General features: G+C 42.3%; 1 protein-coding gene across 2 annotated transcripts in view; it reads left to right on the top strand.

Moving 5' to 3' along the window:
• tspan9a (tetraspanin 9a) overlaps window positions 1-16,177 on the top strand; it is a 197,531-nt gene that overhangs the window by 67,357 nt on the left and 113,997 nt on the right. Inside the window, exon 2 of one of the 2 annotated variants that reach the window (XM_072434832.1) lies at window positions 2,005-2,084. In XM_072434832.1, coding sequence (XP_072290933.1) covers window positions 2,022-2,084 — 63 coding nt within the window. In that variant the 5' untranslated portion in view covers window positions 2,005-2,021. Of the gene's footprint in view, window positions 1-1,203; window positions 2,085-16,177 lie in introns of those variants that run through there. The other variant, XM_072434831.1, reaches the window with a different exon arrangement.

The following is a 16,177-nucleotide window of genomic DNA, read 5'->3' as shown; positions in this document are numbered from 1 at the left end:
TGAATATAACCTTGACAATGCTTGACAATGAAAAATGTCCTTTCCCCTCCATTACAGTTTTCAGACTGCAAGCTATTTGTAAGGTCTTTACACACTCTACACATTGTCTACATCCACACTGGAGGTTGTTTTTCAGTCCGCGCTGAAACACAAGAGGATGGGATTATGTTGTCTATGTCATCTGGGTTTTACTGGCTTTACCTTAAGACTGGCGAGTTGAAAGTCTTCTTCCATCTGTCCGCGGGCTCAGACATCTCCTCTCACTCCGCTGACCGTGCACCAATACCGCCTGGAACGATGTAGTAGTTGTAGTAGCAGTAGTAGTGCTAAGCCTCACAGTGCCGCAGCAAAAACAGTTGTTTCTCTTTGTCAGCTACGTCTTTTTCATCGTTATTCCAACCGTCCCAGTCTGCCTCCAAACCTCCATGACACGTTGTGCTCGCTATTATAATGATTCGGTTTTATTAAATATGTGCCACGCCTGCACCAAAATTCACACCGGTTTTGTAAGAGGCTAACTGCTAATCCTTGAGTAAATTCTGCCATTTTTTTGTGCACTTGAAATCATTAGCACCTGTAAATATTTGACCTCAGCTATGGGTCACTGGTATTCCTTGTCTCTCAGCCATATCTTGTTGCCGTGCTTCAGAAGGTGCCATAATTCCAAAGCTGGAGTTAATTGGTTTCCCCTTACATGGATGTGTCCGGTCCAGTAAGATGAATATGTAAAATAAGAACCCTGCCATGACCACCTACATCAGAATAAGTATAATTCTGCTTCGCTTTGAAGAAGGAAGCCTCTTAATGTTATTTATAGCAATGCTGTGAATGCTGTGATTAAGACTGAACTGTCAAGTGTAAAATCTTTCACAGGAAATGGCAAATTTGTCACCACAACGCCCCGCAACCTCCACACAGCAGCATCAACACCCTGTATTTTTATTTGTTTTACTCCCAAAATCATATTTGTCCCGTCCCGTTATTCGCTCCGACAGCCAAGAGAGAACTGCTGAACATGTATAGTCAAAGCAAACACTGTGATGGCTTTACCGAAGGCACCGGCAGTGAAGGGGAGGGGCCGTCTGGGGGCTGCAGCTGTTCCATTGGCTGCGAGCTGCGAGGAGGGGTGGTGGTGGTGGTGATGGGGGGGGGGGGGCACAGGAGAGGAGAGAGAGAGAGAGAGAGAGAAATAGAGCCGGGGGATGAGAGCTCGCTGTGATAGGGAATGCCCGTTAGTCGCGTCTGCCGAGTGCAGCACATGAGCCGGAGCGCTGCTGTCAGGCAGAGCTGAGCAGAGAGAGAGAGAGAAGAGGAGCAGAGGTGGAGTGTTGCCGGACAAGACGGAGCACGGGAGAACAGAAAGTGCATCACAGATTAGAGCCGGGAGGAAGTGATCAGAGAATTTGGGGAAAAGTTACCTCCAGAACTGGAATATTGCGACTATCTTGCGCTGAAGGAGGGCATGCTGCTGTTAGAACCACACTGCAGTGATTGTTGTGGAGTTAAAGGCAGCAGCTGGAGACTGAGGAGAACACCTTGCAGAGTTGCCTGAGAGCACTTCCAGAGTCCATTCATTGGGATTCTACGCTGAGTTGTGCTTTTGCCGGTGATTCGGTCGGGAAAGGATCGTGCACTCTTGGTCATCTGTGAGACTATGTTAGAGCGTGCGCCAGGCAGCCCCCGGTCACCAGCAGTGGCAGCAGCTTCAGAGCATGGAGAAGTCTAGCAGCGAGGAGTCAGCCATCCACCGCAGCCCTTCCATAGACAGCCGAGACTCCGACTTCCCGCAAGCCTCCACCTCTGGCCGCCCGTTCGGTGGCAGGGGATTCAACGCCGGCGCTTTTTACGGCTCCACGGGGCCGCGCAAAAACACACAGCCGGGGCAGGCAGCAGGAGCGACTGCTGATAATAGTGGAGCGGACAAGTCGAACAACAAGTACAGCTCTCCTAAAGGAAGCAAGTACGTGGTCTTTTACCTGGATCTATCGTTTGTGTTCCTTCTAGAATTCAAGAAGTGCAACATGGCCAGAGGGATCCTATGCTGCTTGAAGTATTTGATGTTTGTCTTCAACCTCATCTTCTGGGTAAGTCCGATTACTATTTCCTTTGGCATTGATTGTATCGATAAAGTTGTGTCATTTGCCCGGCTGGATCTGATCGTGGGTTTATAGTGCTCTATAATACTCTGTCTAGAATCTTCTAACGCAACGTGCAACTTGATTCATGAAGTCATTTCTAAACGTTACATCAGAGCCTATACCTGTCAAAGCCGCGCATGTTGCTATTCCTGTGTGTGTTGGCATTCAGTGGCTGTCAGGCACCGGTTTATCTTCTGAACCGAGTAAAGCACATTGAGGTTGGACAGCGGTGTGAGGAGGATTTACAGTGGTGCTGAAGTTGCAATCTTAGAATGTAAGTAAGGCTCCCTGTACGGCGCAAACGCGAGCAGCAGAATGTGATATGGCATGTACGCTCAACAGATAGGAATGGATCCATAGGCTTTCGTTCATTATTAACTCATGCTGTAGACTCTTGGGCTGAAGCTGTGGTCTCCAAATTTCTCTCAAACTAAGTCTCAGCTCACTTTTGACCATATTGGATAATGTGTTTTAGCTTCAATCTAATAACATCAAATCGGAATCCAATGTTCCTTTCCATATTGGATTTATCTACAATTAGATTATATTGAATGAGCAGCTGCTGTGTGTGTGATAGTCTCCGCTTTGTACCAGAGCATGGGCATTTTGGTAGAAGTGGACATCCTTTAAATGTTTACAGATAGGATTAAAGGGCTTATAGGTTATGGGGCCAAGCCTTTGTACTGATGCATTGAAGCGTCAAGCATGAAAACAACTCCAACTCTGCAGCTGGCATCACCACCTAGGGCACCAGGATGAGGGCAAACTGGGCCATAACTTTTCCAAAAAAAAGGATGATCAAACAATCAAGAAAATAATGAGTGACAAGAAAGGTTTAGATAGGAAACAACAGCAAAAAAAAAATTTTACATGGCATTTTCACTGTTGCATGTCCTTAAAAAACATTAACATCTCAATGGAGACAAGCAGGTGGCGGACCCTCCACTAGAAAAGTAACATAGTGCACCTTTAAACTGCCATAATTTGTCTGCCATTCATATCTGAAATTCAAACATAATGCCAAATATAAATGTTAATAATATGCTGTGTAATTAATCAACAATCATTTACACATTAAAGAGAATCTGATATTAGGACTTATTTGTGATGCCATTGCTCCTTTTTGTACAGTGCATTACAAGTCGCACGCAATCCCCAGATCAGTGTCATGTGTGGTCCTCAGCCCCCAATCAAGGCACAAGCCCCGGACATCTCTGCCCCCCCTGGGCATCGCCACTGTATCGCTTTCACAACATTTGTCATCCGTACAGGCTGAGCTCAAAGTAATCGGCAAAGACTGAGAGATGGCTCTGAGGCTTTTCATTCAGCACTGGCCTGATCAAATGTTTGTTTAAAGGGACGAAGGGTCAGCACAGATTGGCCCGAGCCCATTGGCATTGATGCTGACATTGACAAACATGGGTGGATAAGTGTGTCACCCAGTTACATGACAGCAGTGCACTAAGATGCTGGGATGACTTAAGGCACTTATTGATCGCTCAGCAAATTGTGCGGAATGTTATGACTTGAAATCAATAGGAAAATTAAGTCATACATTTATCTCAATTAAAACTGAGCACCAAACTGTCTTAAAGATGGTAGGTACATTTTATGAATTATAGATAGTATTATACATACATTAAAGTTGCAATGCTGCTATTTTTTGTGCCTTAGTTAATAGACAACACACATTTTTTTATTAGGATTTGATGCAAGGGAGGTCAATATTGACAAAAAGTTATCTCAATAATGATATTGAGACAATATGCCTGAGAATGTCTGTTGAGGTTCAAATATCAAATGGACCACAAAGTTGCAAGAAATATCACTTCATACACTTCTTTGCGTATCTCAAAAACAAATATTGCAATATCATCCCTTTTTCAATGTCTATCTCCCACCTTTAACATGTTTTGTCAGAACAACACTGCACTTTTCAGGAAATCACTACACTTGCTTGTTCAATTTATAGTAAGTCAATTGTTGTAGCCTTTCAATAATGAATGAATGAACCCACATCGGGCACACATGCATTCAATTATTACAGGAGCTACAAATTGAATAGTCGATACTTATTTAGAGACGCTATTAACTCGGGGACACCTACTGCTACCTTGCTACCTGTCACTCGCGCTTCGTCACCCCCAGCTAATAGCTCCCTAACCCTCTGTGCCACGCTAGGCCAGTGCTGCTTCAAGGTGAAAGGTCAATATCATTTCAAGGGATTGTCACGGGGGATTTGTGTCAAAGTGACTCCAGATTCTCCCCAGCTTTCCAAATGCAGTTAACCCTTTTACTGTGGCACAAACCCTCAGCTAATAACCTGCTTCTTGCACACCACTAATAGGGTATGTAAAAAAAAAAGTCTTTGGATTTCTTAGCTGGTGGTCTTTCCATTCATGTGGTGCCTTTAGCTTGTTAGAGTCCACAGAAAATTAATTATACCATCCTTAGAGCGGGGAAGCGAGGAATTGTCTGTCAGCTTGCGTGCGAACATACAGTAAGAGTGTGTTTGCGTGGAGGTCTTAAGCAGCTATGGACAGTCCCAACTGCCCCCCCCCCCCCCCCCTGCTGTGCAATAAGTCAATTTTTACACTGGTAATGGTCCCTTAATGAACCCCTGCTATGAATATTCCCTGTATATTCCTGTAGATTGAAAACATTGTTGCCCCCCAACTCTTGTATATTCAAAGTTTAAAAAGTATCCTATAGGAAGGCCTTAGGATGGTAAAAAGCCAAAGATGCACAAATCATACCTGTGTCTTCACATGGGGTTTGCTTACATGTGTCACGTATAATGGCTCACGTTTAATGCCTCTGAAACCAACACTAACATCTTCCTTACATTAATAGAACGGATGTATTTGCATTGCCGAACCCTCAAAGGCACACATAATTCACCCTGTTTGATGATAGGATTTTCCAAAGTTGCACTAGTTCAGTTGAAAGCTGGCTGATCTCTGGATGAAAGGTCTGCGCCTCAGTTAGGGGTCGCAGCAGGGAGGCCCGACTCTCTAGGATATATGTAAGGAGGGTGTCAAGCACGTTGTTTCGTGACACTCTTGGGCCCACTCCGTTCTAACCTCTGACACTTCGAGAATCACACGGTTAGCGTAGACGGTTTGGGAAAGCGCTGCCACTTGGAACATGTGACATCTCATCGCAGAGCCGGTGCAATCGGACGCCAGGTGGTAGGGGAGCCACAGAAGGGGAGGGGGGGGCTGCTCTCTCACAGACCATGCAGGCATTCAGAGACTTTGGAGATGGCTTCCTTGAAAGTTGGCCCGTCACTTCACACCATCCATGCTTGGGGCTTATAAGATCGTAACTCGAAGCACAAGGTAAACAGGGCCAGGCACTCCAGGCATTTCCATACATACTCATCCCTCTTGCCCCCCTTGCTGGCACGGGCAGTTGTTCGAGACCATATGGCTCTTCTTTCTTATAGAAGGATTAGGGATGTCTGAACGGAAAGGGTCTAGATTAGAGAGTATACTGTTGAGGATTGAGATCACTGCTTCTTGAAACTACTCCACTCTTAAGCCAACGGTCATCAAAGCAAACACTGGAGACATTCGATGACAAAGTGGACTTGTGGGAATAGGGAGCTGTGGGGGAGGGCATCTCCTTGACCAAGGCAACTGGGTGTGATTGATGTTAAGTCTTATTGCTGTCTGCCCCTGTGGCCGCACCAAGCATAGTGCTCACAAGAAGCAAAAAATGTCATCCTCTTACCCAGTGCTCCAAGCTAATCCTCAGTTCAAGATTCAATTTATTGTCCTGCGCCGCACCTGTTTATCTTGCGCTGTGATATTGAACACCTCTGAAAAGGCACAACGTGTGGATTTGTCAGCCTGCGTCACATCCAAGTTTTTTTTTTTTTACCTGATTTCAAAAGTGGTATTCTGTTGCACCACAGACTTGTCTTGGTGATGTTGCTTGTATCAAAGGCCTCATTTGTGATTCATATTTCAATGGAAAGTGTTGGCTCAGCAGTCTTGACCTAATAGAATAAAGAATGGCAGTGAAAGTTACGTATATCAAAGCTTTTGTTAGAGCGGGGAAAACCAAATGTGTTTAGCATTCATGTATTCGGGTGCTTACTCTGGGAATAGCGGAAGGATTTATAAACCATTAGGTCTAAGGCAATACAAGATTAGTTTCTGTGTCAGTTTGGATTTTACATTTATGGTTTCAAATTTAACTGAGTCAATGTGCGGAGAGATCTACACGGAGACATGTAGTTGCATGTGTGTCTGGTGTGATTTAAAAATTCCTTACAAAATGTCTCACTCAGCTGCTCGATTTATTTCAAGTATGTTTACATCTAAGTTCGTTTTAGAAATCGGCAAAACTTCAGTTAGATTGTGCGATCTAAAGGTTTTGCGATCTAAGAAACCATCCAATGTGATGAACCTGTTTCAGCGTTTGATTCCTCCAGGAACTAGTGCCAGGTGAATATTGAATAGAGCAACTGGAAACCGACGAAAGCTCGCAGAGATGATGAAATGACCTTTGTACATGACCTGCCACATGCATTTAATTCAATCACTCTCACATGAAAGGCGTGCTCTCGGATCAGCATGAATAACCGGAATGCAACATGTCAACAAGTGTGATGGATGAATGGAATTTGTATTTTATACCTTGATGAAAATTGACAGTGGAATCAATGCCTGGTTCTCATTGTTCATAAAACATCAACCGCACACTGTCAGCTGCCTTATAGAGGTATAAAGAACGGGTTCTCCTCCCGAGTGGTTCCAGCTCCACAGTATACAGTATCTTCATTATGAAGTGCATCCGCCTGTCTGTCCGAGGGAGTCGAAGCCCTCTCTTCACTGTGGAACTACTCAAGGTTTCTACTTTTTACAAAAGAGAGGTTTGGTCATTTTTCCTTGACAAGAAGGAGGGTTTAAGGACAGGGGAGCTTGGTGGGACATTTGTCGAAGGACATGGGATGCTGGGACATGGCCAAGTCCATATGAACATAGTTTAATCTTTTCTCTGTTTCAAGGAAGCCGCTGTTGTGATTTTGGTTGTTCAAAAAAATGTAAAATGATCAAATAAATTGAATTGAAAGTCTAAGGGTGGATGTTATTATCACAATATATTATATATACTGTATTTTCCGGAGTATAAGTCGCACCACCCATAAAATGCATAAAAACATATATAAGTTGCAGTGGAGTATAAGTCGCATTTTGGGGACATTTATTTGATAAAATCCAAGAACAGACATTACATCTTCAAACGCAATTCAAAATAATAACAGATTAAAGAACATGGTGCATAGATGTAGGACGTGTAACACCTTCAGCTACATGAGGCACAGACAGAACTGTGGTAAGTGTCTGGTATGTTAACGTAACATATTAACAGTTAACAACGGATAACTATAGCATAAAGAACATGCTAACAAGTTTACCAAAGCATCAGTTTTACCCCAAATCACTAAATCCATTGAATTTGTCTTCCTCTGAGTCACTTCTAAACAACTCCGCAAACTCCAGAGGTAGAGGAAGTGCAGATTCTTCTTCTGCGTCGCTTAGAGCCTAGAGCGCCCTCTTGTGGTTTTCAGTGTGAAAATAAACCAGAAATATGCCTGCACAGTGAATGAACTCTTATTTTTACTCTTGTTTGAATTACACTGCCATCACTTTATTTGATTTTTTTAATTGAATGAGTTATTTATGTAAAATCTAAATCAGTTTATTTCTTTTGCCTCACAAACTCCCTAACTATCAAGCTTAACAGCAGCAGTCTCCCCCTATGTAGTGCGCTCGATGGTCAACCATGAGCCCTTCTCATGGTCAGAAATACCATCATTACCTAACATGTTTAAACATTGTAAAATATCCACTCACATTGCTGTCTGTAGTTTTAAATTTCCATACCAAACCAAGTTGTGAATGGTTTGATGTGCTGTAATGAGTGTCCCATGCGAGTGCCGAGGCCTTCGTATGGGATTGACTGACCTGCTTGTTAAATATCTCCTTATGCTTTGTCTGCCGGCCCGCCTGGGGAGAACGCTCTAATTTACACGTCTCCGCGGCGGCTTCGATTTCCCCGTCGTGTTGTATCGCGCGCCCAGCTCATTAGCCCGTGTAGCAGATCAACTGGGATATGATGCCTCTGTGGTACACTCAAGGGGGTCTTGGTTGTAGCTGAGAAAATGAAGGTGCTTTTATATTTCAATTTAATATATCTTACTCAAGGCCTGTTGGGCTAAGTTATCTTCAGCGTTTAATATTTTTGTTCATTATGTCGGATTTGAGAATAAAGGATTTTTTTTAAGGATTTTTTGGCCCGTAGGCTTAATAAGATAGAACAGCCCAGCGTGAAATGGGAACGAGAGAGAAGGGAGAACATGCTGTAAATTGTCGGAACCAGGATTGAAACTCACAACACTGCGGCCGGCTCCACGTGGAGCCTGGCATGTGTGCTGTCGCCTTAACCACTCCACCACTGCGCAGCGCCAGTAGAACAGAGTTTTGTGAAGCTCAATGTACAAGTTGACCTCAAAGGGGTCAATTAAGAATGATCAAAACATTATTGGACCTATCATGGCTCTAATTGGTCATCAACGATAGAGATATAAAACATTGAAACTAGTACAATAAATGTATATATCTCAACTGTCTGATTTTCACTTGTCCCGCTGTCTTGTCCCCAGGCAAGCGTATGTCTTAGCATGCGGAAAATTCCCAAAGCCTTGAACTCCTCCTTTTGAAGCTGCATGTGATGTGTTTGACACTGTTAATCTCGCTCTCTGTCTTCATTAGAAAGCCTTAGCCCATTGCTGACCCTTTCAGCTGTTCGCAGTGACAGTTAACCAGCCCTGCAGCAGGTGAAAAAACCTCCTTTCCTCACTCCCTCCATGGGAACGTGGCGGATCCTGACAGTTGCTTTACATTTCCCTGTGATGCTCCTTTCCCCCCCCAGTGACGTGTCGATCTATGGATAGGACAGACCGGTCGGCCCCTGGATCCTCTTATCTGTCACATGTGGAAGTGTCCTCTGAGCAATTACGCCGCTGAACACGCAGCGGCCGCAGACAGAGACACATCTGTGAGAATGATTCTGCTTGGACTTTCCTGTCAACTGCTCGCTACCTCTGCTTACCTGGGCATTGTCAAGTTTTTCTTTTTTATCTTCCATGCAGCCTAACACGAGGAGATCTAGCTTTCTAAATATAGGCCAGATGAGTTCAGAGGAAGAAGAATGGGAGAGCAGGGGAGAAGATGAGTGTCATTAGTCTTGCATATACGAGCAGGTTCTGCCGAAGTGCCAAATGGGACACCTCAGCCAAATGGAAGGAGCGCTTTCTGTTGTGTGGTCACTGCTGTTTACGCTGCATTCCTTTGGCTTGTCAACACAGTGTTTTGATACTTTATTGTCCCAATTTTTTTGCGGATATACTTTCCATCAGCCTTACAAGGTGCATGACAACAGAAAAGTCATCAGTCTTCTAAGTCATAGTATGTGACAAAGGGTGCTTTCAGATACTTGGTATTGAACTATAACTTAAGTAGGGAATCATTTTATTAAATTTGAACTCTAATTTGTATCAAAACAACTCAGTAACTTATAAGCCCTGCCTCTTCATAGTCAAATTTCACTAACTGCGTTTCCACCCTCACAAAATGCACATATTATCTAAATTTGCATAAGAAAAGTGCAAATTTGAGTCTGTTTCCATCTAAAGGAGCGTTAACACTGCAGCGTCGAAGCGTCCACTTCACATTCAGTCACATTAAGTCTATGTGGACTCACCTCTAGGACGTCCCGCATTTTTGTCGCACATTTTGAGTGGCGCAAATCACACATTTTTCCCATGCACTGTGCACAGTCTGCTTGGTTTGGCTTGGCTAGAGATGCACTTTCTGTTATTCAGCTTTAGCTGCAGGTTGTTAACACTTTAATATATTTTACACCAAACAAAACGCAGCTGCTTCTCTTTTTGCCAAATGTCTACACTGTTGAAAAGGACGAATGCTGAAGGCTCGCAACACTTTTAATGTTGGACAGACAAATGATCCCAGAGTTTCTCCTCTAATAAAGATTAGAGAGCGCGTATGTGTTTCTGACCAACATGTTTTGTTTTAAGTTATGTTTTCTTCAAGACTTGTGCGGTGTTAGCTCTGCACAAGAAACCAACCAGAGGGGATCGTGTGGATTATTTTGGCTTTGCTCATCCCGTGTCCGCTCCGGTGCATTTGGTGCAGGTATGTAGTCTGTATGTAGACGGTTACGTGAGATTTAATATTTGATTCATGAGTTTCTGCGACTAAAAACTTTCAAAATAGTCTTTGCCGTTATGCGCATAAAACCGCCTTGAGTGAGCGTATAAACGTTTATGTGAATTCAGGGTTCTACATGGGACTTCCCATTACTTATGCGATACTTCAAAATGCCATACTTAAACATTTGCCCAATGGCTACAATCCGACATGTTTACAGCAAGTATTTCATGTATGTTTTGTACCATATTTTCATTACATGTTCAAGTTCATTTCACACTCTACCAGGTTGGCAGATGAAAGCTATGAACGCTCATCCACTGTCGCCTTTCAAATGACAGATTTGTTTAATATACCTACTCCAATGTGGACATTTTATTCAGTTAATAGTGCCATTAGAATGGCAGGTGTGGTATCAAAATTGCACACATCTCAAATGGCAACATGGGTACATTGATACAGGAACTTTAAACGGCTATGAACACAAATAATCTAAATAAATTCAATATTTCAAAACTGTAAAATGATGGCTGTGTTCAGTTCTTATAATGAAAATGGCAACCATTCAATAGTGAGAACATATATTAGCATTAAATCTCAATTTTTTTTTAAATCCAGTCTGCATTCATACAGCATTGTCTCTGTTCAAAAATGGGGAATTCAATTTTCTTAGAATGGACCAATCAGCCTTGCCACATCGGCGTTAAAAATACAATAGCTTCGCCTGAATCAATGTTGTAAAATAAGCCCAGATTCTTGTGGCTTTGACCAATTTGTCCTGACAGCGTGGTCGGCTCTCCTCGCACAGCTACAAACATCGGGAACCTTATGAGACGCAGCCCCCTCCAGCTCTTTGAGTGCTGACCCTTCGCCTTCATTCCACCCTGTTAGCATCTCACAGCAAAACAAGAAAAAATGTGCTCTTTTTCTGTGTGTGTTTACCATTTTGGTGCAGCATGACATTGCGGGAGCTGGGATGAAAAATGTCTGTGTGTCCTTGCAGGAGGCGGCGGTAAACTACTGTATCTCCAGCATCCCCTGGCACCCCAGGAAGACCAATCAATGCTAATCTGCGCCTAAGCAGTGAATTAATGTCGAATGTTGCTACAGCTATCTCCACTACTCAGCATTTTTTGTGACGCCCAAAGGCAAATTATAGTGAAATCAATGCGTTCATACCTCCTGCAGAGCCAAGGAAGGAGGAGGCTTGGAATATGATTTTTTGCTGCTCCTCCAAAAGCAAAAGAGTTTCCTTCTAAATTAGTGGAATGTCGTTCATGGTTAATGAAGGTAAAAGTGTTGATATGAACCTGAAGCCAGACCTTGGGCAATCACTGCATTTATTAAGGATTATCTATATTTGATGCTTTCTTTGATACAAGACAACATACCAAATGCAGTTGTTTTCAGAATATTAACAAGGTGAAATTACTTACTAATATCTCTCCTGATAATGTATATTGTGCACTGCCCCTGTCTCAAATAAATAAACTAATTAACCAAATATGCTTTTAATTCTCAAAAATGTCAGATTGCAAACTTTCAGAAAACCATGTTAATTCGAAAACATGTATTATTTTGCAAGTGTTGTTTTGGAGATATGCTCTATTAGAATTTTGAGTCTTTCAGCTATAATTAAAACTTGACCAAAAAATAACCTCCAAAAGATACAAAAGCTCCTCGTCTATTCACATTTTGTGCGATACTTGAACCTCAACCAAAACCTTTTAGCACATTCCTCATTCTTGAAATATTGTCTTAATAGGGTTATTAAGATAATTAAAAAAAATACAGAGATGTTCATGTTTGCCCATATCCTTTCTTTCTATTTCCTGTTCCCGTGGGTCTGCGTTCTTGGACGTCTCGACCAAGTTCCTTCACAGATTCCTTTGTCTTGCCAAGGTTGTGAAGTTCCCAAAAGATGTCTTGTTCCCGGCTCGGTTGTCATCGCTCCATTGTCTTCTTTGTCTCCCTCTCGTCCTCTTGCCATCCAAATATCCTTCCAGAACATGTGATCGGACACTGAGGTTTTGGGCCCTAATGATCTGGCAATTTTATGATTTTTCTCAATATCGCCCACCTTTAATTATGTGTCTAGGACCTACTTGACTCTTCAGGATCATAGGTCAAACAGGCTCCTTCCAGTTTCTTTCTTCTAACTGGAATGCACAATAATGTCTAGCGTTGTCCAACCAAAAAAATAATAAACGTAATCATTTTTCTTGCCATTGTATAATCCAGCAGAACACCATTTTAATCGACGCCAATGGGCACACTCTCTTCTGCTCCAGATCTGCCTCTTTAAGTCTTTCAGCGGTTCTCAACTGTAGGCAGGGGACTCATCGACGGCCCACTCCTCCGCTTTCATTCCCCGGGGGCCGCAACTTGAATTGACAAAATCGGCTCAGCGCCTTCTCCCACCAAGAATCCGCTGCACACTACCGCATCCTCCAGATCTTCATTCTACCCATTTGTTTTCATTCTCTTTCACGCGACTTGCTAGGGCTGGAACAAACCGCTTCACTGCAGAGCAACATCCTGCAAACATCTGGTACAGTTCAGAATATGTGCATCTAAAATGTCTCGTTTTATATTTGGGTCAGGGGCGCTCGCTGAATGGTAATATGGAATTGCTGAATCAGATTGCACTTCAAACCGCGGCGGCCGTCACTCGTCTCCATGTTGATAGCTCTGAAAAATGAACCGCGGATTTATGGCCTACACATTATAAGATATTATTGATTTATTTAGCAGAGCCGCAGGACATTATGGCTGCATTACTACTCGGCTATAAAATGTTACATAGCTGCCTGCAGGATTTTAAACGGGCCAGTGCGTATACCGACTTGACGATCGGTGTCTGTCGTTTTTTTAGTGCTGGTGATAATAAGAGTTTTATCATGTTTCTGCTGAATAATATAAAGCATTAAAATACATCAAATTTGTGTCCAACTGTAATTAAAAGACAATTTGGAATAATGTGGGTCTGTCTGTGCTGCAAGCAAATGTTCCAATGCACTGAGTGAACCCCGCCAAAGGTCCATGGCCACAGGGATGGTCTCCAGTATCTGCCATCCCCTGGACTGACCGCAAGAATAATTAGTGTTAATCCTGGTTCAGTATGATGACCATTTCAGCTGTTCCAAATGGTCCAGATCCCAGATGTCTGACAGCAAACTGAGATTGTGTGTTGTAGAATAACAACTTTGTTAGTTCCTGGTAGCATAGGGCCTGGTGATATGACAGCAAAAAAGATCTAATTATGATTGTATCTATGAGGCGATGCTAGTTTAGTTTTAACATCATTTTATGCTCAGTGCTTCTCAGTTCATAGGACAAATACCGTGGTATGCATTGTTTGTATTGTTATCATTCTTTAAACATGCTCTTTAGTCGTTTTTTTTATAATTTAGAACTTAACAGAAAGCCATACTTGACATTCTCAGAGTCAGGTGTTTCCCACACCGGAGGAAAAGTGCAGAGGTAATTACAAATGAGAAATAAACAAACCGAGCTTTCCCCCAATGTGCTAATGCAGGCAGTTGCAGTGAATGCAATTCGACAGCAGAAATGCTCAGACCTTGTCTGGTGAGGATTTATGAACGTAAAAACGACACAGAAGAGTTCAGGGCTCTTCCTATGACATTGTAAAACTCAACAATTTGGAACCGAGGCTCAGAGGGGCGACTTACTAAACAGGATTAATTAATTTAGCATGAATGAAGCTAAAAACAACTCCAGGTATGTTTTTAATGAGAGAACAATGTTAAAACCGGGTTAAAAGTGACGAAAAGCTTTGCATAATCTATGTCCTGCAGCAACACACTCTTTTACACACACCTGTTTTATTCATAAGACCCATCATAGTGAATAGTGAATGTCCAGAAGAAAACGATGACTCCAGCTACCACTTAAAGGAAGTGAAGTCTGCTGCTGCTTGCCTCAGAATTGTTACCTATCTACGCTGAGAGTTTGGTAGAGTGAGTCCCGCTGCCATTATGTCCTTAATCAAAAGACTACATTCAACTTCCATTCACCAGCATTAAAGCATTACAATCATCTTTCTGATACCTGATGTTTCTGCGCCATAAGCAACGTATGGCGCCGATTTGAATGTTTGTTATGCTGCGAATGCCCCTTGTTGCTTTCTGTGGAGCAGCCCAGATCTTCTTCACAGCCTCCTGTTTGACTGTTCTCCTTCTGTCTGATTCAATGTGTGCGTATTTGAAGTGTTTGAGGTGCGCTCCCCACAAGCACAGAAACTCTCAAGAGGAACCCATATCCTACTGTAGCGGCGCAGCACAACCTAATGAGGCTTATTTCGGCAGCCTCCTTCCGCACTGATGCCAAACCTTTTTTTTTTCTTTAAACAAACCGTCCCTTTGACTTAGTCTCATCTCACTACTTTGAGCAAATTAATCCTGCGTGTTTGTTTTTTGCTCCAATTTGCAATTACCAGATGCACCAGTCGACTTGAAAGAGCATGACATTTCCCTGTTTCAAAAGATATACGAGTTTGGGCCAAGTTTTGTCCTGAAATCGAAAAACGCAGCTAATCCGATCGCCTGCAGCACCTCTTCTATAAAGTATGTAAAGTTTTATCACTTTGCCACACTTTCTAGGCCACAAAAGGAGGCACTCGGTTGTACTTTTCCCAAGGTCTTTGACAGTTTTATTACGCTTGCTGCAGATTCTGTGGCATGTCATCAACGCTTATTTGCTGCTTTGCTGACAAATGGCATATTCCGAAGCGTATAGGCTGGAGTTGTGTATGTACTTGTCTTTTACGCAGCGAAAGTCTGATGTACAGTGTCTGCGAGTAATTCAGGGAAACAAAACATGATTAAACTGTATGGCTACGGGTGGAAAATGATCTAGCATATTGTTTAATCAGTGTGTTAATCCAAACCGGGGTCATTACATGCTTCTCTGCTCTCTGATTACTTATTAATATTTTATGATGACATCAAGACACCGGGTCATCGAGTTAGAAGTTATTACATTCAGGGTTAGGACATTCAAGATCAATATTGTCATTCATTTTGTAACTCAAACTCAAAGTATTACACTGTATATTGTCAATGGAATTAAAATCTTATAGAAACGTCGACTGATCTTCAAGCTAATCCCAAAAGCACTCGTCTTGTTTACCAGATTATCCAACTCACTGCACAGTAAAACATAATGTAATATGGTTTACTAAAGACTTCCACAGATGTAACCTCATTTCAAACTTAAATATAACGAGCGTAGTTGTAATTGTTTTAACCTGTCTGTACCAGTGTGGTACAGACAGTAGTATCACTTTTGATGATAGATGATTCAAATTAGGAATTGGTTCAAAATATTTTTCAAAGGGAGTAGGGATGCACGGTACTGGATAAGATTGAGCTATACAACGGTTAATTACTGCAATGTCGATATGATTAGAATATTTTACTGTGAGTGATATTGAAACTAAATTGTGCACATGCTTTGATTTACCAGTCAGACTAAAAACAAAAGCAAAACATTGACAAAACCAAGAATAAATCAAGGTTATTTTAGAAAACGATGAATACATTCCTTATTTATTATTGCTATGTAATCAGTTTGTTGCAATATTGATTATTACAGTGGATATTGTGATATCTATACTTTGCAAAATATTGTGCAGCACAAATATAGAGCCATTTTAGATTAGAACAAAAATCAGCAATTGACAGTTTTGATGTTGTCTTAAATGGAAGATCTGAAAACTAGCGTGAACTTCCACTTATTACCATCGATTTATTTCACTTGCAATACCAGCAGCAA

The sequence above is a fragment of the Eucyclogobius newberryi genome, unplaced genomic scaffold (assembly GCF_026437365.1).
Source record: "Eucyclogobius newberryi isolate DKJ021-1_F unplaced genomic scaffold, fEucNew1.0.hap1 SCAF_7, whole genome shotgun sequence".
NCBI classification, from domain to species: Eukaryota; Metazoa; Chordata; class Actinopteri; order Gobiiformes; family Gobiidae; genus Eucyclogobius; species Eucyclogobius newberryi.
This window is presented reverse-complemented; position numbering and strand designations above follow the sequence as displayed.